We start from the raw sequence: 26,593 nt of genomic DNA, 5'->3' as shown, positions 1-26,593 counted from the left end.
AACACCAAAAAAAAAAATTTTAACACCAAAACGGCTCATCCTAGGCCAATGGAATCTTCGAAGTAGGAAGGATGGATACAACATGTTCTTGTTTTTTAATTCTTTGTGTTAACAGATTAATCCACCTACAAAATACCCCATTAATTAATTTCCTTTAAGGAGACTATATTGAGATAATGTCTTCGGCAACTTTGTAGCGCTTTCTTTCGTGAATAACTTTGCTGAAGATACCAACTATCTGTCCAGAGTAGTTTAAATGTTGTATAGTGTTGTTTGTGGATGACCCTTCAGCGCCTATTGGTCAATGTAGTATTGATCGGCTTAAGTTGATCAGCGGAATCGATTTTGTGTACTATTTTTTTTATCTACCACCTTTAGAAATAACCAGTAATTATTTCTAAGTTGTCTGGGTGTACCTTCATCATTTCTCAGTTCTAAACTCTTCATTTGCCCAGAACCTTCTGACAGCTAATTTTCTAACTTATAACTTATAGGATCTATTTGAAACATCCGTCGGACTATGAGATGCGAAATTAATAACTCCAAGTAAATAAGAAACAAAGTCTAAACTCGTTCACAATAGTTTTCTTCAAATATTGTCTATCTGTCATTATACGGTGCTATAACGATTTTGTACTTTTCAAGTGGCCTAGTATAAGTTGTAGATTTCAACAAAACATATTTGATAAATTTTGTGTACCCCCAAAATCTCGATTCTATGAAAAAAAAATGAAAATTGCTAAACATATTTACACAGAAGCGTCTTTGTTTTAATTAAAATTTAGAGAGTACATTTAGTTTCGCATCTAACGACCATTGTACGGAAAAAAATATACAAGTCATAAACTTTGTTCAGCTCTCGAAGCATTGCATGAACTAGTTCATATTTCCCATAACCCGTTGGTATGAAGCTCAATCTTAAGAAATCTGTTGATATCAGCGATACAGCTGGCTCTGTTCCGAGCATTAGGGATCATTCAATGTTTATTAGTAGAAGCTTAGTAGCAAGCTAAGGAATGGTCGAGTTACTTCGTTACTGTAGTAGACTTTTCATTCTGAGCAAGTGCCATCAATCCTCGTACAGCGGTCAACTAGAAAGATTACCTCAAAGAAGAAACCTCAGTGCAAATTTGATAAATTTAATAGCTTTAATAGCTTCATTCCTGTTGATCCAGATGTAAACGTGCGGATTTCATATAATCGAACAGTTTCCCAGCGAACAAGAGTGTAGTACAGTCACCATAGACAGTATAACTTCTAAACGAGAATTGTGAGTCCAATAGAACTCCCAATATCTTTTACACTGAAATAATATATTCGTAAATTCGCTACGTATTGTTTTAGTGTAGAAAAGTTTCGTAAAATGTGCGAATTTTTCGTACATATGAAGAATCATTCGTAGTCACTTTTCTTTTTATTATGTGTTTTTCTTGAAATCCACGAAACGGCTTTTGTAGGTTGAATTGTTCAATGAAATATACGAAAGTCTTTCTAATATTGACGAGCACCTTTCGTAATATGAACGATTTTTTACGAAGAATAAACAAAGGCATTTATTGGGGTATGAGAGTTGCAATAAGCAGTTTTTGTACCACAACCGGATGGGTGTTATTACCGGTTACGTGGAAAGCAGCATAGCAGCGATTTCAATTGCACTGCATGCACGACCTCATTGCCTTCTGGCTATAAATACACTCAAGTTTTTTTTACGCGGTTTTTTTTTGCGCGGTATTTTTTTACGCGGTTTTATTTACGCGGATTTTGAAATTTACGCGGTTTTCATTTACGCGGATTTTGAAATTTACGCGGTTTTCAATTACGCGGATTTTGAAATTTACGCGGTTTTTGAAATTTACGCGGTTTTCATTTACGCGGATTTTGGAATTTACGCGGTATCCATCAATGAGGTTCCCTTTATCGCGGATTCTTAAATTTAAGTGGTCTTCATTTACGCGGATTTTGAAATTTACGCGGTTTTCATTTACGCGGATTTTGAAATTTACGCGGTTTTCATTTACGCGGATTTTGAAATTTACGCGGTTTTCATTTACGCGGATTTTGAAATTTACGCGGTTTTCATTTACGCGGATTTTGAAATTTACGCGGTTTTCATTTACGCGGCTCGTATCCCCCGCGTAAAAAAAACCTGAGTGTATAACAAACCAGTCGCCATCCAACTGGAGGAATCATTTCTTTCGAATCTATTGGTTTCAAAAATACTGTACTGTCAAACCAAAGGCTCCACAAGTATTGGAACACAAAACACAGTTCTTCGATCGATTGGGGCTTTGTAAACATCGACTACAATGCTTCTACCACTCAGAAATTTACGTAACAACGCAACGCAGCGGTCTTGAATCAAGATGAATATTACACGTGTCACAAAACAAAATACCAACTACGTTATGCCCGCCCTTGAAATCAAAATTCCTTTGTTGAATCATTTCCTATTGTAAGTATAAATAATACTGGGAAGTTTCAAATCGGTTGGTTCAACGGTATTCGAATTATGTTGCTCACCACGAGCTCACTCTTCGAAATAGTGGATAGCGATATAATCGCATTGAGAATTTGCAGTATTGTCCGCTTCGATTGTCCATCTATTTTAACTAAATATTTCTTTCGCTATACTATTGATTTGATTACACTTTCGATCTTTTCTCTGAGCGAAACATTATATTCTAAACATTCTCAATCGAAATAATATCCGAAGAGAGGGAGAAAGTTATAAAAATGTCTCATAACACTGTTAGATGGATTAAAAGCGTTTTCAATTACCACCCACAAGCTAACAGACCAGCTGGCATCATCGATAACCATTGACCACATCCAGCGAGAACTGTACAGGGAGGAGACAGTGCAGGGGCATACAATTGTTCATTAGTTACGTATAGTATAACTTTACTCATTTATCTGCATCAATATCTCGTTGATGGCGATTGCTTTTGTCGAGCAATTAAATCGTTTATGAGTTTATAACAAAGCGCATCAACAATATGAATCCGGCATATTAAAACGGTTTACGTATATAAATAAGCAGAATTAAATATTTGTTTCTAGTATCGAAGTTTCACAATATGCCTTATGTTTTGAATGATGGAAACTTATTTGCGTATGACCAACATAATCCTAAACTATTTTTGGTTATCGCTCTACCCGAAAAGGCTTTTATGTTTCGAATGAAGCTAACGGTTATAATTTAAAAGTGGGACCTGCCAATAAATCTTTTTCCCGATTGAGAAATGATCCAATTATAATAACGTTAAATCAAAATTTAATTTGCTCAACTATGTTTCGTATAAATCTCAGCGCTATTTTAAATCTATTCGCCGCATTTCTCACCACACGAAAGCGAACAGCACCCGTTGGCAGTGCATTGAGTAAGGTCAGGACGACCCAAAAAAACCGGGCCTGTAGAATAGAATCGCTCGCGATTTGCGCACGCCATTCCGAAACCGAAACTGATTGATCCAAACACCACCATCAGCGGAAGAAAGATAAACAGTTTGCGGAATTCGGCCAATTTCTCCTATAAACCGCACATCGCAGCGTGGTTTTGTGCCAGGAAGGTATCGCTTCGGCTTGTGCTTGGAACCCAGAAATAGTGTTATTTGCCGAATAGACAGGATTCGATCGTTTGCTCATCATCCGTTTATAGGCCGACCGCATCACGCTACAGGTACAGGTGTCTAAATTAGTTTATTCGCGGTTTTACGCGTGTTATTTGCGGGTTCTTGTGTATACACGTCTGGCCTCCATCCATCATCATCGCCGCGTAATTGGCCGGCCCTCCTTTGCATACATTTTCCTCCGACAAACAGCGCACTTGTGGAGCATCGAATTCCGTGCCGCGTTAACCGGCCGGCATACCTAAGCATGAATGAAATTCTTTGTTGTTCACGCTGATCCACTTTACCCATTTATGGTTTCGAGAGGTAGAGATACTTACTTGCGCTATTGAAAGTGAGTACAGCGAGTGGACCAATTTCTTTACCCCGAATAAATAGATACATAAATATCCGTTTCGATCGGGTAAATATTGGGACATTCGCGATTGTTGCCTATTGGATTGTTTGTTTTGTGTCTCATTCGGTGTGTTTTTGTAATTTGAAACAACGTTTCTTTTCAGTTGTTCTTTAACCAAACATGTGGTGACTAATTGAAGTGAATGTTGGTCGGGCACCAGAGCTCTCTCAAGTTTTACAATCTATGCTTGAGATGCTAAACTGGTTGAAACTAAGCATATCGAGACGGTAAACCCAGGGAAAACTTTCGTTCTATGGATTGCACCAAGTCCGCTTTAAATTCCCGACTGAGTTTCGCACTTCTACTGGGTGCTTTTGGGAATAATCCGGTGAAAAGTAGCTTTAAGAAAGTTATACAAGGTACACATCAAGCACGGTGTCTCTGGTAGAGCAATATTTAGACAAAAAGATATCGATGATGTTCTCACTAATCGAATGCTTCGATACTATTTTGATGAATATACTTGAAGATTGCGTTTCAATCAATAGTTCCCAGAAGATATTTCACTTTTCGGAGGATGAATTCTTAGACATACAGTATCAGAAGGAAGAGCTTGTTATGTTAATAAGTATCACGGAAGACACCAATGACCCAATAGCCAATTTCACGTTAATTCAAATTTTACATTTTACTCTAAGAAACTTTCATTTTTTTGAGAAGTGATGAATAATTTTGATGACTTTTTTTATTTCGATCAATATGTTATCACGTTTTCTTTTTTACTTTTTAACGACATTCAATTAGCTAGAGAATACTGTGTTGGGAAAGTTTTGAAAAATTAGAGCCATAGTATTCAAGTGAGAACAAGGATGTGAAATATATAGATCGAAGAACTAGAAGTGTCAGGGTCATTAGAAAACGGCTTCAAATCTTACAGGCTAATCTTTTGTTTTCTGTTGGTAGGAGTCGAGCATAGGCGGTATAACTAAATGTTCCCAAGAAATAAAAATCTGTTTTGAGGATAACTTTGCTGGGGTAAGATATTGATCTGGCAGGGAATCTGCAGCTGTGGTCGGAAGACTTCGATTTTCGTGGCAATCAACCAGAGCTTGAAATTAGCGCTCATTTTAACGCACATCTTTGTCTTCCAGAGGACGTATATTTATAGTGTTCTCACATAAAAAGAAAGCAACATTCTTAGAAATGAGGAACTTTCAAATGCGCGTACTTACTTAACCTTCCTTTCAATCGAATAATTTTCTACGGATGAAGCAAAGATAATAAATTTTTATTTTTTGAAAACAAGCATCGTTATTTCAAAGAAATCCAGGTATGTTTCTGTGCATGTCGTTCTTCAGTCACGGTCTTGACTTGTTGGTTCCACCAATTCTTCATCCTATCAATGTCACTGCAGATTGTGCTCTTCATCTTCGGTTTCCGCTTCATTATCAACAAATACTTTCCTATTGGACGGAGCTTTGGATAATTTGAAGGATTCTGCTCTTTTGGGATAAACTGGACTTGATGGTTGTATCATTGGAGCACATCCTTGCTGTAATTGTAGCTGGCGATGTCTGTTCAAAACTTAACAAAACTTAACTAAATGAAGAGAAATATGCGTTTGTCGCGGAACTTCCTATACTTCCAAATTCATAGGGTTATCTGTCACGAAAAAGCTGGTTTTCTTGCCACTTGGACAGATCCCTTGCCAAATCATAACTGTTTTCGCGATCTAATCCGCGAAAAATACGATCAACGGAATTTGTTTGAAATCGGCTATCACATAGGTTTCATCGTCATTCGAAACACATCCGTTCGGACCTGGATTCTGGCCATTGTTTGTTGTTTGAGGTTTCGGACGGGTTATTTGGGTACCATTCATAAATTACGTTACGCCTTTAGGATGGGGAGGGGGTTCAACAAATTGTGACATGCTTTCGCTGAAAAAAATTTTTTCAAGGGATTTGTTACGTTAAAGAATAGGAGAGGGATAGAGAATTTTTTTACAATTTGTTACACAGTACTCGATGGATTCGATGACGGATTGCAAACCGATGTTATTTACATGGATTTATCTGCGGCCTTCGACAAAATCAATCATGATATCGCAATAGCGAAGCTGGACAAGCTCGGTATTCATGGACAATTACTGCGCTGGTTTCGTTCCTACCTCGATGGAAGGCAACTCCAAATCAGCATTAAGGACTGTCTATCTACACCATTCTTCGCTACATGCGGCATCCCACAAGGAAGCCATCTCGGTCTAGTGATATTCCTTCTCTACTTTAATGACGTCAACATCAAATTATAAGGACCCCGCCTTTCTTTTGCCGACAACATGAAAATGTTTCGACAAATACGGGATAAAGTCGATGCCGAGTTTCTTCAGAGCGAATTGGAGAGCTTTAGTACGTGGTGTGATCTAAACAGAATGGTTTTAAACCCGAGGAAATGCTCAATCGTTACGTTCACGCGGAAACGCCATCCGATTCAGTTTAACTACCATCTCTTCGACTCGAGTATTCCAAGACTCTCTCACGTCAAGGATCTCGGAGTCATCAAGGATTCGGCACTAACGTTCAAACCACTTACATCATCCATTGTGGATCAAGACAGCTTGGGTTCATCTTCCGAATAGCGGAACTTTAAGGACGTATACTGTTCAAAATCTCTCTATTGCGTGCTGGTTCGCTCAACACTGGAATATTGTTCTGCTGTTTGGAACCCTTACTACCAGAACGGCGTCGACAGAATCGAGGCCGTCCAACGCCGGTTCATACGCTTTGCACTCCGACATCTTCCTTGGCAAAACAGATTTCAGCTACCGAGCTACGAAAACAGTTGTCAGTTAATACAGCTCGATACTCCAAACATCCGGAGGGACTGCTCTCGAGCCCTGTTCGTCTCGGACTTACTCTCTGCCAGGGTGGATTGCCTTATAATCCTCGGACGCCTCGATCTTCAAGCTCGCGTTCGAGTCCCGTTCAGGAGAACAAACTATGGGCGCCAGAGCGCTGTTACCGGACTCCAGCGTGTATTTAACAGTGTGGCGACGGCTTTTAACTTCAACCTGACAAGGAGTTCGATAAAATCGAAAATAATGAGTATTCTAAAATGTAATTAGTTTAAGTGACCACCATTGGGGCCAAAGGGTCTGTTGGTGACGGTACAACAAATAAACAAATAAACGGGGAAAAGGGGGAGTCAATTTTGAACAATTTTTGCGTTACGTAATTTATAAATGCTACCTTACTTGTTCGATAATATTTCCAACCTTATTGAACTGGATTCACGGCAGAGTACAGCGATGAGATTTTTTTAGCTAAGTTATATCCGAACGACCTTTAATCGCAATTGACCTTATATGATTTTATTCCGAAGTTTGGTTTGCACTTTAAAAACCATCTCAACATTTCATCATGATCGGAGTACAACAACTTGAGTTACAGCTATTCCGAAGCTCAAAACCACTCATAGGCGAAAGTTGATTGAAGTCGAATATATGTTCTACCTTTCAATATAGAGGACCATTAAAAAGTCGGAAAAAACAGAAGGGAAAGTTTCTGAACGTTAGTTACTTTCGTTGATCTAAAAATAAAAGTTTTCTGCATATAGTCCAATCATCCAATGCAAACAACTTAATCGCGGGATGTAGTAGGTGTTAGCTCTACCCATTCCCAATGACCTATTTTAGAATGACAGAGACCTAGCAATACATTCCGAGGCTAATCTCCAGTTGGCAAGCTCCTCTTATTTATAACACGTCTACCACTATTATGCCAGTATTATAATCAAACTTGTATTTACTTGCCACGAAAGTGTGTGCAAGGAATTGACGCGTATTTAGTTTTTCATAATATTAATGAAATTAATAAAGTGAAATTAATGAATAAATTTGTAAGGCTGTTTTTTACCTTATGTATATCTTTATTCAATATTAGCAATGACTCCTTTTTCTATGAGTTTATGTTAAAATTCTATTAACTCTTTGAATAACGCAAAAACTTGTGACGCGAACAGCCAGAAATTTGATAGTTTATTTCAGGCAGAACCGTCACTATGGTCCACCTAAGAGATTTAATGGAATCCTGGGAAGTTATATAAGTCGCGCATGTGCTAAATGCTTCATTCATCATTCGCCAGTCGAATGAGAAGCATGTGGATGCACGGTCAGACGGTGCAATAAGAAGAATGCAATCAGAATTTTCATCGCCCCATACATTGTTGCGCATATTAGTTTGGGTCATCAGCCTTATTCTGCATTACACACTTAATATTGTTCTACTGAATCCCAGCTTTTTTCGCAACTTTTACCGAGTTTTACACAACCGAACACTCAGCTAACAAAGCTGAGATCTCAGTAGAGGTGACGCTTGGTTTGATGAAATTCGGAAAATATATCCCAGAAAATCAGTAAATTAAAGCACTTTGCTGAGCCATCAGTTTAAAAATGTTACTGGCTGTTCAGCTGTGCTGAAATTACCGAACTGAATTTGGTGTGTATGACGGATTGCTTTGTAGAACAAATGTGATTTGCATTGTCAATAACGACAAATCAAAATCAAACGGTTATAAAATTCAAAATAACTCTGAAAACTAAGAATATTTTCAAGTAACATGGCACGATTTGTTTAGCACATTAATGGAAGATTCAGGTTGGACAATACATGAAATTTCCTAGAAATCTCGCGCGGATTTGAACCGTTTGAAGTTTGTCATCTTTCGTACCAACCTTGAATGGCAGGTTTGCAGAAAATAGTCAAAATAGTAAATAGAAATAGGTAAGTATGTTTAGCAAAAATGATACAATTAACATAAAAAATCTCGGATTCAGATTTTATTCAATTGAAATTTCTCGGGATCGAGTTCCAATTCTGCAGATTAAAATGGTTCGGTTCCCAAAATTAAAAGAAAATGGATCAAGTTCGGAGTCACCAGGAGGTATACTTTTTCCGAGTGCTGATCGATTTTTGTTTTTCGACTTATCTAATGTTATTTCGGGACGTTTGAAAGATTTTGCTAACGACACCCATAATATTTTTTGTATTTTTTCATTATGTTGAATAAGTTGAATCTTTTCGTTGATTGTGGAGGATGCAAAGCTCCCTTTCGATATCAAATGGAAGAAAAAACGTTCGTTTTGATTCGAATAACATGTAACTAACGCACAATTGCTTGTTACATATTAGTCCTCAAACTCGCTTAAAATTACCAATTTTTATCCTGCTTTATTTCTCCGCGGTCCTTCTTACCTTATGAATCTGTCAACGAAGTCTACCGTTTGGTGGTTTCGTTTTGTGCGACATTTCTTTCGTGTAATATTTTTCCATAATTCTCGCTTCGAAGAAAATATGCAACCGAAATAGAAGACCAAGTTTCGTGACGTGATTCACTCAATTAGGAACTTTAAAAAGCGCCAAAGATGCAAACGAATATTTTACCAAGTATGTTAATTAAGACTGGCGTATATGTAGAATCAAGAAACAACCATGTCTGTCACGACCGGAAATCAACATCGTTAGCCTGTATACAAAGCAATACGAATCACTTTTACGCTAATTTTCACAAGCAAAATATTAGCACCCATTCCGTTTTAGTGCACTGCGAAAATAGAGCACAGAACACGAACAAAAGAGCAACATCCAATCACTAAATGATCGATAATCGATATTAATTTAATTTTAATTCGGTCATCTTCACCGATGCTGGGGAAGATTTTGATCCACAATGTCCATTTTGCGTTATGAGTTGCCCCGACTCGGGCTGAGCTGTTCCAATTATAGACTAACACAGCTGCACAATTGAGCATTTTAAATAGGGGAGACCGAGGAGGGTTGAGACAATTTTTTGTTTTGGCTAGATAAATCGACAAAAACTGTCATTCGATGATGGCTTATTTTTAAATTTCTTACTTCTGTTTATGCTTTATCAAATTACATCAGAATAACTGGTACAAATCAATAATAAAGCATCAATGTATTGATTTTTGTAACAGTGTTCTCTTTGTTTCAACTCTCCTCATACCGAGGTAAGTTGAAACAGCAATGAATGTGAGTTGAAACAAGTAACCAATTACTTTGAATATTATCAAAACGTTTTCTAAAACATCAAATGTTACAATTGTGTCATTTTTATTCGTTCACACTAAGATAATTCCTTAAAATGATATGCATTCTTATTATTATTTTTCACAGTGTATATCTATGTATAAACTGACACTTGTTTTGAAAATTAATGTTAGATTTTGGTTACAAATGCATAAATTTCTGCCCTTATCCCAACAGTAATAACACTAAGATACTTTACGTAACTATTCATTAACTATAACTATAAAATCAAGTTATTTAACACTCGGAATACCAAGGGGGTAAAAAAAATGGGAACGCTTACTTTGACCGGTCATATCTCAGCCGTTACATAATCGATTTTAAATCTGTCTTCACCAATATAAAGGTATGTCTTTTGTGAACATGTCGATCAAAAAAAAATAGAAGAATAGAGTTGTCTACCGTAAGTTACAGAAAAAAGAGTATAACAAAGTCAGTGAGAAAAAAAATGGGAACGCTTCTTTGACTTGCCATATCTTAGCTGTTTGCTCACCAATTTTAATTATTTCTTCACCATTGGATAGATAAACCTTTTATAAAAACAGTGAATAAAGAATGATGGAAATCAAATTTGTATATCTGAAGTAATTGTAAAAACAGTAATTGAGAGTCAGTACAGAAGAAATGAGTTTTTCTGTTCAAACAATCGTATCACGACCGTTTGTCAACCAATTTCAATTTTCCTTACACCAATGCAATCCTTAGAGCTTCTAGACTTGTAATATATGCAATAAATAGTAGATTTTCAAAAATTACTATACTTTTTCGAGTTTTTAGGAGATAGGATTTTTACAATGTACGTGGCATACGGTTGATTGAAATTCTTTGCGACTTGTTAGTTTTACGGTTTGAAAATTACCTGTTTACTCAATAGTTCTACATATTATACATGGATATTATTATATCAAAATGTTTGCAAGAACGTGGAGAAACACATTATTGTATGTAAGTTACTAAATAATAGAGTGTGTTAGGACGATTCAGTAAATACGAAGAAGTTCAGAATTTTAAAATATTCGTCATATAACTTTAAATTTGAAGCGATGACCTATACATTTTAATACACCAGTCGATTGTAATTGATGGCTGCTACAATTTCTGAAAAAAACACATTTTTATATTTTCTCAAAAAATAGCCAAAAGTACGTAGAAGTACAGAAATTTCATTTAGTTGGCAAATAACGTCGAATTCAAAGCGATGGCCCATACCTTTTTATATACCAATCGATTATAATTGATTTTGGTTACAATTTCTGGAAGAACAATTTTTATATTTTCTCAAAAAATAGACAAAAGTACGTAGAACTACAGTAATTTCATTTAGTTGACAAATAGCTTCAAGTATTCAAAGCTATCACCTGTGCAATTTATACACCAATCGATTGTAATTGATTTTGGCTACAATTTCTGAAAGAACATATTTTTATATTTTCTCAAAAAATAGCTAAAAATACGTACAAGTACAGAAATTTCATTTAGTGGGCAAATAACGTCGAATTCTAAGGGATGATTTATACTTTTTTATACACCAATCGATTGTAATTGATAGCGGCTACAATTTTTGAAAGAACACATTTTTATATTTTCTCAAAAAATAGACAAAATACGTAGAAGTACGGAAATTTGATGTAATTGGCAAATAAGGTCAAATTCAAAGTGATGGCCTACACTTTTATATATATACCAATCGATTGTAATTGATTTCGGCTACAATTGTTGCAAGATAAACTTTTCATATTTTCCCAAAAAACGACAAAAATACGTAGAAGTACAGAAATTTCGTCTGATTGGCACATAACTACAAATTTCCGTACTTCTACGTATTTTTGGCTAATTTTTGAGAAAATATAAACAATTGTTCTATCAGAAATTGTAGCCGCCATCAATTACAATAGATTGGTGTATAAATAGTGTAGGTCATCCCTTTTAATTTGCAGTTACTTGTCAATCAAACAAAATTTTTGTACTTCTACGTATTTTTGTCGTTTTTTTTAAAGAAAATATAAAAAGTTTATCTTGCAACAATTGTAGCCGAAATCAATTACAATCGATTGGTATATATAAAAGTGTAGTCATCACTTTGAATTTGACCTTATTTGCCAACTAAATCAAATTCCCGTACTTCTACTTATTTTGTCTATTTTTTGAGAAAATATAAAAATGTGTTCTTTCAGAAATTGTAGCCACCATCAATTACAATCGATTGGTGTATAAAAAAGTATAAATCATCCCTTAAAATTCGACGTTATTTACCCACTAAATGAAATTTCTGTGCTTATACGTATTTTTGGCTATTTTTTTTTAGAAAATATAAAAATATGTTCTTTCAGAAATTGTAGCCAAAATCAATTACAATCGATTGATATATAAAAAGGTATAGGCCATCACTTTGAATTCGACGTTATTTGCCAACTAAATGAAATTTCTGTACTTGTACGTACTTTTGGCTATTTTTTGAGAAAATATAAAAATGTGTTTTTTCAGAAATTGTAGCCGCCATCAATAACAATCGACTGGTGTATTAAAATGTATAGGTCATCGCTTCAAATTTAAAGTTATATGACGAATATTTTAAAATTCTGAACTTCTTCGTATTTACTGAATCGTCCTAACACACTCTATTATTTAGTAACTTACATACAATAATGTGTTTCTCCACGTTCTTGCAAACATTTTGATATAATAATATCCATGTATAATATGTAGAACTATTGAGTAAACAGGTAATTTTCAAACCGTAAAACTAACAAGTCGCAAAGAATTTCAATCAACCGTATGCCACGTACATTGTAAAAATCCTATCTCCTAAAAACTCGAAAAAGTATAGTAATTTTTGAAAATCTACTATTTATTGCATATATTACAAGTCTAGAAGCTCTAAGGATTGCATTGGTGTAAGGAAAATTGAAATTGGTTGACAAACGGTCGTGATACGATTGTTTGAACAGAAAAACTCATTTCTTCTGTACTGACTCTCAATTACTGTTTTTACAATTACTTCAGATATACAAATTTGATTTCCATCATTCTTTGTTCACTGTTTTTATAAAAGATTTACCTATCCAATGGTGAAGAAATAATTAAAATTGGTGAGCAAACAGCTAAGATGTGGCAAGTCAAAGAAGCGTTCCCATTTTTTTTCTCACTGACTTTGTTATACTCTTTTTACTGTAACTTACGGTAGACAACTCTATTCTTCTATTTTTTAATTTGACGTATTCACAAAAGACATACCTTTCTATTGGTGAAGACAGATTTAAAATCGATTATGTAACGGCTGAGATATGACCGGTCAAAGTAAGCGTTCCCATTTTTTTAGACCCCCTTGGTAGTCCGCGTAACTTTTTACCCCCTTGGTATTCCGAGTGTTAATACCCATTTTTCAATTATTAAGTTGTGTATTATTTTCCAACCATTTCCCCTAGAACATTCTACAGTTAATCGAAATGGTGGATACCAGCTGACCAGTGATACTATTTATTACTACAAGTGATACGGGTTTATGAACACAGGTAATTTGATATCCATGCCGGTAATAGTTCATTTTGGATTATGGTCACTTCGCTCCAAGCTTCAGTAGCTGATAGGAGTAAACAACATTGCCATAAGACTAGAAGTTCATCATCGAGGAGAGTTGAAACAAGGTGTTTCAACTCTCCTAGGTCGAGAAGTAAGGCTTGATCCACAATTTACAATTTATACATCGCAAAGATAGAAGAAAACGCATACAATTCATAAATTTTAACTCTTAGACTACAGAATAGTGATATTTTCATGATCGAACATCACTTAATATCCTATTTATATCAATTTGAAGAAAATAACGAAAACTTACTTTTGCTCTTTTTTGTAGTGTGGTTACCGTAAATACTCAACCACTTATTTAACGTAGTTGGCGTGTTTTGGAGGGTTTGTGGGCACGATATAAATAAAACAATTGCATTATCGGTTTATCCCTAACGGTACTGTTTCGCTAGTAATGGGCACTGTTTCAACTCTCCTCTGTTTTAAATCTCCTCGGTTTCCCCTACTTCGTGTTCGTGAAGGCTTCGAAATCGAGCCCAACCACAACGACCGACGGGACGCGTTTCGTCACTTTCCTATCAATTAGTCAACAAATCAAGCTCGATTCAAGTGGAAATTCGTTAACTTCCTTAGGTGGGCTGGAGATTGGAAAGTGCAGTTCGATATGATGAGACAATACTCACTTAATGACTCTCGAGGGTAACCAAAATGGGGTGGTTTGATTATTCAACTCTTTCCTTTAGTTCCTGATAAGTTAGTTTCAGTGAATGTTGATCAAATTGAGTGCCACTTGCGACATGGGAAAAGCTCAGTTATGAATATTTTTTATAGTCAATCAGTTGTTGTTTTGATATACCGAACACTCACGGATAGAAATTTGTGTCAAGTAGGGGAGAAAAGGTGTTGAATTAATTGCAATTATGCTTTTGAATATAGTTCTCACTTCCAGTCGATTTCTTTTCATATGCAGAGAGTATATCGAGTCAGTAATTATGTAGTTGATTAATCTTTAATTTTGACACTGATTCTGCACGTTCCGTGTTCCTGTCAAATGTAGATTTAATCAAACATCCAGAATTCAATCGGACTGGATTTGCATTCATCTTCAGTTATAGAAGAAGCGTTGAATTGTGTATATGCACTGTCGCCTCTAATTGCACCATGTCCATTGTAATAAAACTGCAATCCAATATGGTGCACAATGTCCACAGTGCCAGTGTGAATCAACAACTCAAATTGGCACAGAAGAGAATAACTTAATCGCTATGTAAACACACCATCAGCGAGCCGTTGATTTTCAGACCATATTATTGGTTCAGTCAAGATGGGTCTGTCTCCATCGTCTTCGCAAGCTACTTGACGCAAACAAAAAGGTGTTGTTTATCACACTTTACTTTTTTTGTTTTGCGATTCGTAGTATGTATCCGTTAACAGTGAACCAGAGTACATGGTTGCGAGTTCTTTGAGACTTCGAAGGTTACCGATATTTAGCATGCCTCGAAAACATATATTTTTATTGAAAGTGCGAGTTTTCTTGTGATTCATTAGATTATCTAAATACAAGGATGGATTTGAATATCCAAAGGGCGAACACGAAATTATAATGTTTAAAATCAAACCAAAATTTTAAGGAAGTTTTATACACATATTTACTTCAAAAATCAAATGAAAAGTTAATCGATGGAGCCTTGAGTTGAAAATTGAACGCATTTTCGCTTGATGCCCTCCATCAAAGTCTTTACAGTGTCATCCAGTACCAGTTTCTCAGTTTTTTTCCTGTTTCTTAACATGTCCTTCTCGTTTTTGATTGTCTTCTTGCTCTTCCGAAGTTTCCGCTTCATCATTGCCCAGTACTGCTCCACCGGGCGCAGCTCCGGACAGTTTGGCGGATTCATGTCCTTTGGAACAAAATGGACAGAATTGGTCTCATACCACTCCAGGACACTTTTAGAATAGTGGCATGATGCCAAATCTGGCCAAAATAGCGGAGCTTCGTCGTGCTGCTGCAAGAACGGCAAAAGGCGCTTCTCGAGGCACTCAAATTTGTAGATCTCGCCATTTACTGTGCCCTTTGTCACGAAAGGCTCACTCCTCAGTCCGCAAGAGCAGATGGCCTGCCAAATGAGATATTTGGAGGCGAACTTCGACATTTTCTTCTTCTTAAATTTGTCGTCCACATAGAACTTGCTCCTGCCGGTGAAAAACTCCAACCCCGGAATTTGCTTAAAATCGGCTTTTATATACGTTTCGTCGTCCTTCACACAGCAACCATATTTTGTCAGCATCTTCTCGTAGAGCTTCCGTGCCCGAGTTTTAGCCGTCGATTGTTGCCGCTCATCGCGGTTTGGGAAGTTCTGTACCTTGTATGTATGTAGTCCAGCTCTCTTCTTTGAACTCTGGACGTAGCTCTGCGACATGCCGATCTTTTTAGCCAAATCACGGCTTGAGACGTTGGGATTTGCTTTAATCATCCGCTTCACCTTTCCCTCCGTCTTTTTGTTCTCTGGTCCCGGTTTTCTTCCAGCTCCTTTGCCGTGGTCCAACGTCAACCGCTCCTGGAACCGCTTCAACACTCTGGAGACGGTTGAATGGTGAATGTTTAACATTTTTCCCAACTGCCGGTGCGACAGGTCAAGAAATTCCAGGTGTTTGGAAAGAATTTGTTCTCTCGACTCGCGTTGGTTCACCTGCATTTTCGTTGAATCGAAAAACACGACTTCGAGTTTGACAGCATGTAAACAATACACATCAATGAGAAAGTGTGCAAAATTTGGTTGATTTTTACCCAATGGTAAAAAAGTTATGCCCTGTTGAATGTGTCGCAATAATTTCGTGTTCGCCCTTTATCAGAAAGCTTTTCTAAACTCGTGTGTATATGAAACATGTCAAATGATTTTAAGGTTCAACTTAGAAATGCTTGAAAAACGAGAAAAGCAGTTTCCATTGGAAGACTTTTTGTAAACATCAATAGGCAGGATTGTAACAATTCCCCGAATACATTGATTGATCTTCAGGAAAATTGTGTAAAGGGTAGCGACAAAACAGCTTTCTTTCGTTTGTAAGGAAGGTCGCTTTTAAAGGCTTTATCAGTTGAGCCTTAAGGTTCAAGAAACGTTTGTGAGCGTTTATAATAAATGAATGCTTGATAGTATGCGTAGGAGAAATATGTTCAGTTTTGCCACCGATTTATGCTATAATATCTCTAATTAACTATAAAAGAATAATATCGGTCGATATTCATGATTCAAATTATTCACAATAGGTGCTGGAAAGACTATCCACCTAGTTGAATGGTGCTTTTGAAATAGTACGACATTACTTTCCTCTACTCTACTTGTAGACGATAAATACGTCAATACTGAGCATTTCATTGGTATTGCAAATCCAGGGAAAATCAGACAAAAGTAGCAATAGCAAGTCTCTTCGATTTGGATGAAATTTTGCATATGTTTTGGATATGGGGTATCTGAATATCTTTTCGTAAATTAGTTAAGGATTTACGTCACTGTATAACACAAAAAATAGGCATATTTCGCGGTTTTTTTTATTCAAAAAAGAGGTGAACCAAGATCTTGTAAAATGGGATTTTGACAGGTTGAGCTGCCGGCAGTCTAGCTCCCGTAATTTTTGACTTAGAGCTTAACACTATTTTTTACGATTTCCTGTTTGTACGTTGCTTTACATAGGATTTTTTTCGATATCTTAGTTTTACGCGAAATAAAGCTCTTGTTAGCGAAAAAACACTGAAAATGTCATATAAACGACACAAAATTCATTACTATAAAATCTAATTATTCAAAAAATAAAATCGTACATATGTCGTTGGAGAAATCAATTTAAAATATGCTGTAAAAATTTCAAGATGATCAAAATTTATTTGTTCGAATAACGTTTCCGGCCAGCTAAAAAAAGTGGTATCGAGAAAAACGCGTTTAAAGTTTTCAATACGCTCGGGGTATACATAAAAGGCTTGTCGGCAGAATTGAAAATGTGACCATTTATCTACTGTTGTCGCCTTTTATTCTTTCGACTTCATTTTTAAGGCTCTAAACCACATTCAGACCAATAAAAAAATTTGATTGGTATTCATTAAGCTTTTCGATACTTGGGAACTAATTCGTGATTCCTAATATATTCGTCACGATTCAATATTCCTGTTCGCGAAATAGTTCACAAAAATATAAAACATCATCATTCATGAGTATGTGAACGGATTCATGATTCCTAGCGTATTAGTAACGGTTCACCATTTGTGCTCGTGAAACAGCTCATAACATCATAAAATATTATTCATGTACTCATGAACTTGTTCATGATTCCTAGTATAATAGCCACGACTGGCCATTCTTGCTCGTAAAATAGTTCACGAAATCAACTGCTTCATGAAACCTAGAACATGATTCACATCATGATTCTATCTTACGTGCTTGTGATATTTGTAAGATATCGATAGTCATTTTCAATTTCATGCAACTCTGCACGTGCTCATAAAAAATTTCATGTGAGCTATTGCTATTTCACAAAATTTAGTGTTAATTGTGTAAATAAGTAAATTTACACCATAAATTGTCATTCTTTTAAAAATAGGCAATCAGAATGCTCGTAGTAAGCCACTTCTTATGTGTAGCCGTTTTCGAGGTACGTTGGAAACAAATTCGGTAAAATCGATTAGTTTTTGCAACAATAATTGTCCAGAATGTACGAGAAATTATTCATCACTTTGTCTTTAACGTCTAAGCGATAAGCTTCAGAACGTGAAATGCTTGTAAAAATGGGAGACTGCCGAACCTCTCCATTTGCGGCCAGCTCTGGGGTTCCTCAGAGTAATCATCTTGGTCCTATCATATTCTTACTTTACCTCAACGACTTGCACCTTTTGATAAAATGTATGAAACTGAGTTTTAATATATAAACTCAGTTTTAATATATTCATAAACTGGTGCCATGTCAACAGGATGTTAATACTGTTTAGAGGCATTATATTGTGCTTTGGTTTGTTCTACGCTTGAATATGCAGCTCTTGTGTGGTCAGGTTTGCATTTCGACGACTTCCATGGAGAAACCCGTTAAATCTTTCACCCTACTCTGTTCGTCGGGATGAATCTCAAGCAAATTTCATCGTCGATCTTCTTCAATCACGAATCGATGCGGGCTTTTTTTCTAGGTGAATTGTCAAAAAAATCGATACAAACTTCATACACGTTGGTCCGGTAGTTAGACTTTGTTCCGATTTGGAGCAGACATTCCTAGTGGAATGTATTCGACATAGCTGTTAAAAAACTACATTTTCATTGCGTTGGATTTTCAAAATTAGTAAAGTAGCGATCTGTATACCGATCCGTAGCCGGGGTAACCAACTGCCACAAAAATTTGCCGAGTCTATTGAGCCCACAAAATTGACTTAAACAATCGTATGCGCTAATTTTGAATCTTTTCATTTTTTTACATGCAACATCGAGCCAATCTAGGGACAACCGGAACCCGGAGTTAGTGTCGGATTCTGATGAGACAAAGTCGAAATGCAAATTGTGTTTTGACTGTTATTTATCCGTTCTTTAGATTGGATCTCTAGATGAATTATTGGTCTCTACAATCTTCCTTCGCAAACAGTGCGGTGGATAAAATTGATAGAAGTAAAGTGTATGTCTCCTGAAATTTTATGTGAATGCAAACTTAAAATGAACGTATCTCATCGACATCGGCCGTTATCTTTCATTAGATTGCAATTTCTGGCGTTGCACTACCGCATATTATACGTTTATGAGTCAAATCATCATATAAAATAATGTTCTGTTCCGATTGTGTCACAAGAAAAGGAATCTGTATTTTTTGTCATAATTTGTCATGATTTTAGTTTTATAAACCTGAGGAACTTCTGCAGAGAAAATAAAAGTACATCCTGTCATAGTTAATTATATCATTCTCTTTTTTATTGGTGAACATAATAGGTAAATGCGTGGAGAATCTTGATTTTACACATTTTCATGCTCTGAAATAAAAAAAAATTATTCATATATAGGGGGGGGGGGGTTTAAGGGTTTCAGCGTGAAAAAAACACTTTTTTGCGATTTTTTTAGACCTCAGGGTAAAGTGAATTGACCAAAACTTATGTGCATTATATCATTTCAATAACATTATGTAATTTTTTCGTGCAAAAATATCGACAAGCGACTTGGTGACGAAGCTTTTTGTAGAACATCTCTGGAAAAAACACGATTTGCGGGGTTAACTGCCATTCTAAAACTACTTAACTACTTAATTTCAAATTTTGCGTACACATTCTATGTAAAAAAATACCTAACCCCTACGTTGAGTTTTTGAGATAATTTTTCAATTAAGGTTTGGTTTTACTCATTTGAAACAAAAAATGCTATTTTTCACGAAGAATTCCACCATTTTATGGTACCGGGGAACTTTGGTTATCTGCGGAGAGGAATAGGGGCGTTTTCGAGTAGTGGATACGTGATAAGAGTTACAATAGTGGACTTCTGAGTACTATATCACGCGTGGGCTATGTGGAACCCCGAAGCTTGGGCCTATCTCTCGACGGAGTTTACTGCGGCTTGGAGTTTTATCCTCTTTCGATTGACCGATCTCCCCACCACGACAATAATGATTTCGTCGGTACAGACGAAGTCATAAAGTTCCCGCCAGAGACGACAGAGTGACGACAACGGATCTCTTGGGGGACACTGTTTTCTTCCATAAACGTTCCGGATCGCAGACCACCGAATTCCCGTTCGGAAGTCACAGTGGTTGATGTAGTCTGTAATGCAGTTCCCTGTGTGTCCGGTAACTCCTCAACCAACCAATCGACAGAGATCCCGGTCGCGGTGTAGATTGTGGTGCAGGCCTTGGCGCTATCCAGTTTAACTATGTTGGCGATTTCTCCAGAGGCTCCGAGATGGGCTCCAGTCCTTTCATCCTTGCATAAGGCGGTGCACGGTGCTTGTCAAAATGGGAGTTTTGATCGAGATTATAAATTCCATTCGCTCCATAATTTTAGTTCGTCCCTCTTTGGTATGACCACAACAAAGGCTAGTTTTCAAGAGGATGGGATGAGTTGTTTATTACAGATGAGGTTCAAGCGGTTTACGTGCTGATTTTCTTCGGGCGGTAGTAAGTACCGCCCCTATTTTTTACAGTAGGATGCACTGTTGAACTCTTGCTCGTAGTCCGGAGTGTATGATATCATCGTTTTTCCCAGTCTTCCACGAGATGTTAAAATTGTTGGTTGGAGGGCGTCCGAGAATAGTGTGCCGAAATTTTTTCGGAGTTCTGTAGCGATTTCCTGAACATCAGTTGTTGAGATTCCGTTGACTCTCGAGTCTCCTTTTACTGCTAAGAGTGTACACTCTACTCCAAAGTTCACCGGTCGAGGCATCTCATGTAGAAACGCAGTCCTGGGATTTAAAGCTTCTATGACCTTTCTTGCCAAGTATCGTGATCTGCGAAATTTCATTGCTCACGGTTCTTTCATGGGGTCCCCAGCAAGGCGTCTATTGCCGTAGCCTGAGTGCTTCGCGATGATCTTTGATCACTTTACTAACCTTTGTGAATCGAGATGATGGATTGCCACTAGTGTTACGCTCAGTGGCCTGGCCAGTGTCTTTTTATTATAAGGTTTTATAAGCATTAAATACCTGGCCTGTAGTGTATTGGTACTGTGTGGGAGTCACGACTCACTTTCGTGCCTGACCACTGAAACACTCCTTACTCTTTTTTCGCCCTTATTCCCCACCTGCATTGCTCGAGGGGGGTCTGCAAGCACTCGAAGTCTTCGAAAGAAAGGTGCTGAGAACGATCTTCGATGGTGTGCAGGAGGATGGCGTGTGAAGGAGAAGGATGAACCACGAACTTGCGCGACTCTATTGTGAGCCAAGTATCCAGAAAGTAGCTCAAGCTGGAAGGGTACGGTGGGCGGGGCATGTTGTGAGGATGCTGGACAACAACCCCACCAAGTTGGTTCTCACCTCCAACCCGGCAGGTACAAAACGGAGAGGAGCGCAGCGTTCCCGGTGGCTGAACTAAGTGGAGCAGAACCTGGCGATTATCGGGCACCTGAGAGGTTGGAGACAAGTAGCAACTGACCGAGTGACGTGGCGGAATATTGTGGAACAGATTAAATCATGATAATATGATGTACAATAAGGAAATATATAATATCCCCACCGAACTACATGAAGGTATTATTTGGTGGCGGGTTCGTTGTGGTTTCGTTACACCTCTTTCTTCTGTTCTATCTCGGAGCCCCACTTGGTTCATGAAATGGCTCGACCTATGAGTTTTGATTTATCTCTCGACTCTTTTCTTGTTTCTTGTCTTTATCTGTCGCCATTTAGCTCTCATCCCTGGGAGCCGTTTAGATGCTGATTCCATGAGCCATTTAGCTCCTGTTTCTGTGAGTCATTCAGCTTTCAGCCTTATGACTTATCTACTTGGATAGTCCCCGACAGTGAACTACTCGACTAAGAGTTCCCTGGCAGCGGAATTTGTCTCGGTAGCGATGTCTGTTTCGTGAGTCAATTAGCTATCATTTTTATTACGATATAGTCGGACAGTCCACGTCGGTGAATCTACCCTAATGTGAAGGGCGGTAGATTTCTCCCAATACCGATGTTAGTTTCCGTGAGCCGTTTAGCTCCCCACTTAATCCAAATCTACTCGATCTAGTCCCCGGCGGTGGACCTAGCCTACTCAACAGGCCAGCTAGTAGGCGCTGAGGTATGTGCAGCGAATCCGGGTGGAGCGTAGCTTCCGGTTCACTGGCGCTCCAACGACCAACTACTAGCTTTTCGACACGATCTACTCGCTGTAATACCCGGTGGTGGATCTAGTCTACTCACAAGCTAAGATGGGCCGTAGCTTCTACCGAGAAAACGTAGCAGCTTGTGGAAGGCAAAAGGCCAGGCCAGCTCTTGTTCCGCAAACCCCATTCCAACCCGTTGTTCCAGTTTGGGCGCGCCAATGTAGATCTGAACGGGGTTTGGGAATGATTAGTTCATCAGCTCTTAAAATTTAGGACCACGTGAGGAGGATCTGGTCGTAATAATCAACGTTAGAGTGGTGTTCGGTTTTCTCATATACCAGAGACGGTCGCTAGTCCGGTGGAGACAAACTACATCAGGGAGATCTACGCCGGTGTATTCTTGAGATATATTTGGAACAGTTTATAGAAGGGAACAACTTAAGTCAGAGGGGATTTTCAAGGAATTCCAGGGCACGCCTGAGTGTGATATTTCCAAGTTATGGCTGGGAATTACACTTTCATAACGGATTTAACTGTTAATAAGCGACGTTTAGCGGTGGTTCAAATAAGGTGCTTTTTGCTCCCGCAGTCGCATGTCATTTTACAGAAGTGCTCCACGAAAGTGAGATGGTTGTCCAGCGTTATACAAGGGAACTTTAGTTATCTGCGGAAACGGATATGTGCAATTTCCACTATCGGGTTAGTCAAGTCACCCTATGAGGTCGATCCGGCGATTCCGGTGAAACCTGACATCCGGTTTACTGGCGTCCTGACAACCCGAACTCGGTGCTACGTTGTGCACTGCTCAACTGGTCCCCAGCTGCGGAATTTCTCCCGAAACCCGATGTGTGGTTTCATGGTGGGTTTCTATCCGATGGCGCTACTTTGTTGGTCACTTCGCCACTTTCTCTGCAGCTCGGAGAGCAACTCGTAACCAGACTGTTGACATATCCCAGATATGCTCGCCGTGGCACATCTCGTCGACGATATTGTCAACTGCCACACTGTAGTCGGGAGTGTATTCACTGTATGGTGTGAGAGAACCTGAGAATGGCACTTCTTGGGCGACCTAGTCTGCGCGGTCGTTGGGTTAGCGCTGTCAGCAAGTCGTAGCAATATCTGAATCGCCAATTTCGGAGTCAGCGAAAACGGACTCTAGCTACTCGATCATTTTGTCAAATTCATGCCAATGTTGCGCGCTCCGGCAGGGATGTAGACAGAGGCCACCTACATCTGATTGGGTAGGTATCATTCGTGATACAACTCGATATGGACTATAAGCTCCGTATCGAGCTGTTCCCGCGTCATTATATTAATCCAGATCCCGAGGACGAGAGTCTGAAAGATGTTGTCTCCGCTTCTAACCACCAACGAATACCAATTACACAGTCACGGTCCGAGGTTAGTCCGGACCAGAATGTGGGTTTCATGGAAAGCCAAGCATATTGGATGAAGTTAAGCGATCAGTAGCTGTAGATCTTACAAATGACCACTGTAAAGCGAGTGTGAGTCGGGAGGTGAAGTAGTTGTCAATGGTTGGTTTGCTGCGCGGTGAGGTGGTTGCTGAGGGAATCTCAGCACGATCTTGCTCCGGGTGATACGGGTTCGTTTCTGTGGCCGAGGTGGAGCTAGTGTACCACACATCACTAGGTGTTACGAGTTCATCCGTTTTCTCCAACAAGCGACTACTCGAATGAAACATTTGTAGTAGAAGGACTTCCGTTGACCTCTGAAAGGCTGGCTGATTCAGTGGAACTGAAGCTATGGCCCGAGGTTTGTTGGACCCAATAGGGTTGGTACTCTTCCCTCGACACCATTGCCAGGAAGTTATTGGATATCCGATAATACGGACTGGTGGTGATATGGGGCTCCATTATGATGTTGTTGACTCGGTGATGTCCAGCAGCAATCTCGCCGAACATATCATTTGGCTGAATAGGGCTTCGATCTCCCAAAGCTTATAAACGGGGCAGTGGAGGAGCAATAGCATCCAGCGTTGTTATTGGGGTGACCCAAATCGTTCTCGAGCAGGTGCTGTGTGTGACTGATTCTTCCATGTCAATGAAGTTTAGCGTTGATGTGGCGGATTGCATATTCCCGTATGATTACAACCGATCGGTCCGATCGGGTTAAAGTGTTAATTTTCGCCGGGATGTCCCGGATTCATACGCCGGTAGCCATCGTCAGCTTAGTCAGTCTTATTCTTATTGCTATCCAGTGGCTCCTCCGAGTAACCGAATTTCGACGACTCAGTAAAAATTGACATTTGTGCGAGGGATTGAGTGTCAGTTTTATTCTCATCTGTTAGCGTACAAAAGGCGTCGCGGCATTTTGTAACTTTTTCTTTTTTGCAGGCATAAAACTTCTTTTCGTACACGCACTTATCCACACCATTTTTTTTACATTTCACCTACAGGTTCATGGGCGTCTGCGTGCAGGAAGGTCAGCTGCACGCCCTCACCGAGTACATCGAGGATGGTTCGCTGGAGCAACTGATCGCAAACAGTGCCGTCTATCTTTCGCCACTGTTGAAGATACGGCTAGCACTCGGAATCGCCCGAGGGATGCAGTACGTGCATGATGTCGGTATTTTCCATCGGGATCTGACGAGCAAGGTAATAATTCCTAACTATTAAAGTTGCCCCGGCTTGCTAAATTTGCTTCGATTATTTCAGAACGTACTGGTGAAACGAACAGCGGACGGAATGTTCGATGCTGTGGTCGGAGATTTTGGACTGGCAGCCAATATCCCGCGAAAGTGGTAAGTCCGGAACCGTGCACTTCCGTTTAACCTAGCATCGTTCGTTGATTTTTTTTTGTTGCAGTGGTAAACCACGACTGGACACAGTGGGTTCGCCCTACTGGATGAGCCCCGAGTGTTTAAAAGGGCAATGGTACGACCAGACCAGTGACGTGTTTTCCTACGGGATCATCCTCTGTGAGCTGATTGCTCGGGTGAGTTTCGGTTTTTGCGCGCTGGTTCAAGACTGAATGCATCATCATTGCTTATTCTGTCTTCTAGATCGAGGCTGATCCTGACATAATGCCAAGGACTGATTCGTTTGGGATGGACTACATTGCGTTCGCCGATCTGGCCCCGAACGACACGCCACCGGCGTTTCTAAGACTGGCTTTCTATTGTTGTACCGTAAGTTTATTTTTAAATATTCCAATAACGGTTCGATAAATTTAGAATATTCGATTTTTCAGTATGATCCAAAGAGTCGCCCCACGTTTACCGAGTGCATTAAGAAATGCACGCTGCTGTCGGACGTGTGCGAGGATAGCTACAGTCATCATCACCATCAGCAGCAACAGCACCTCCACCATAAGCATAGTATAAGCAATGGCACTAACACGAGTACCGTCCCTTCCTTGCTTTCGCCGAGTACACCCGCCATCGGCAGCTGTCCATCTCCGGTAACACCGCCAACATCAGTGACCTCGTACTCTTCTGTACATAATAGCAGTAGCACTAGCGTTAGTAGTTCATGCAACGGCTCCGCATCGACAAATACCGTCAAGACCGGCGTTAGCAAACGCAACTCGATTGATGTGGCAAACCTTAGCCCGACGAGCGAACCAGCCCCGGTTGGAAAGGAGATTCTCAGTCGAGAGAACAGTCTGAACGGGGATCGCGATGGAGACAATCCGATGCATCATAGAAGATCCCTCTCGGAGAACGTGATCGTTTTCCCGCCTCACACCACTCCCAGCGATAAGGCACGATATCACATGCACCAGCGAACGAGCGGTAGCAGTAAGCTTGCCGAATCGGTTATCCCCGAGTCGCCTACATATTCGAACCAGACACTGCGGAAGGTGGCTGAAACGATGCTGTTGAAGGATCCACAGTATAAACCACGATCCAAAACCGACCAGGGAGGTATCTCGAAAGCAAACCCTTTCGCTGCCCTCTCGCAATTGAAGGGGGTTAAGAAAATCCTAGGACCGAATCCAGCGGTTACCACCTACAGTTCAGGAGATTTGTTCAGTTCGTGCTTCGAAATGTCCGCCCCGTTATTGCGTGAATGGAACATAGTACAAAATAGAACGGCTAAGAATCGGGACGGTGTAAGCAGCGGCGGTAGCAGTTCCGAAGGCCAACCGAAGAGTCTACCAAGTTCGCCCACCTCACCCCGGAAAGAGTACTGCGATGATGAGGAGGATAGTATTGTGGCAAAGTTGAAGGTAAGTCGAACGTATCATTTATTAGCTAACACTGTTTCCGAATCCAACAATCTGT

General features: G+C 39.1%; 1 protein-coding gene across 1 annotated transcript in view; it reads left to right on the top strand.

The window, feature by feature from the left end:
• Nucleotides 1-26,593, top strand: part of LOC131677632 (uncharacterized) — a 326,970-nt gene that overhangs the window by 291,317 nt on the left and 9,060 nt on the right. The window contains exons 4-8 of the mRNA XM_058957528.1: nucleotides 24,764-24,962; nucleotides 25,023-25,108; nucleotides 25,173-25,302; nucleotides 25,370-25,495; nucleotides 25,558-26,538. Of these exons, the coding sequence (XP_058813511.1) occupies nucleotides 24,764-24,962; nucleotides 25,023-25,108; nucleotides 25,173-25,302; nucleotides 25,370-25,495; nucleotides 25,558-26,538 (1,522 nt within the window). The remainder of the gene's footprint in view (nucleotides 1-24,763; nucleotides 24,963-25,022; nucleotides 25,109-25,172; nucleotides 25,303-25,369; nucleotides 25,496-25,557; nucleotides 26,539-26,593) is intronic.

This window comes from Topomyia yanbarensis, chromosome 1 (assembly GCF_030247195.1).
Source record: "Topomyia yanbarensis strain Yona2022 chromosome 1, ASM3024719v1, whole genome shotgun sequence".
Classification (NCBI taxonomy): domain Eukaryota; kingdom Metazoa; phylum Arthropoda; class Insecta; order Diptera; family Culicidae; genus Topomyia; species Topomyia yanbarensis.
The sequence above is the reverse complement of the archived record's forward strand: the minus strand, read 5'-3'. Positions and strand labels throughout refer to the sequence as shown.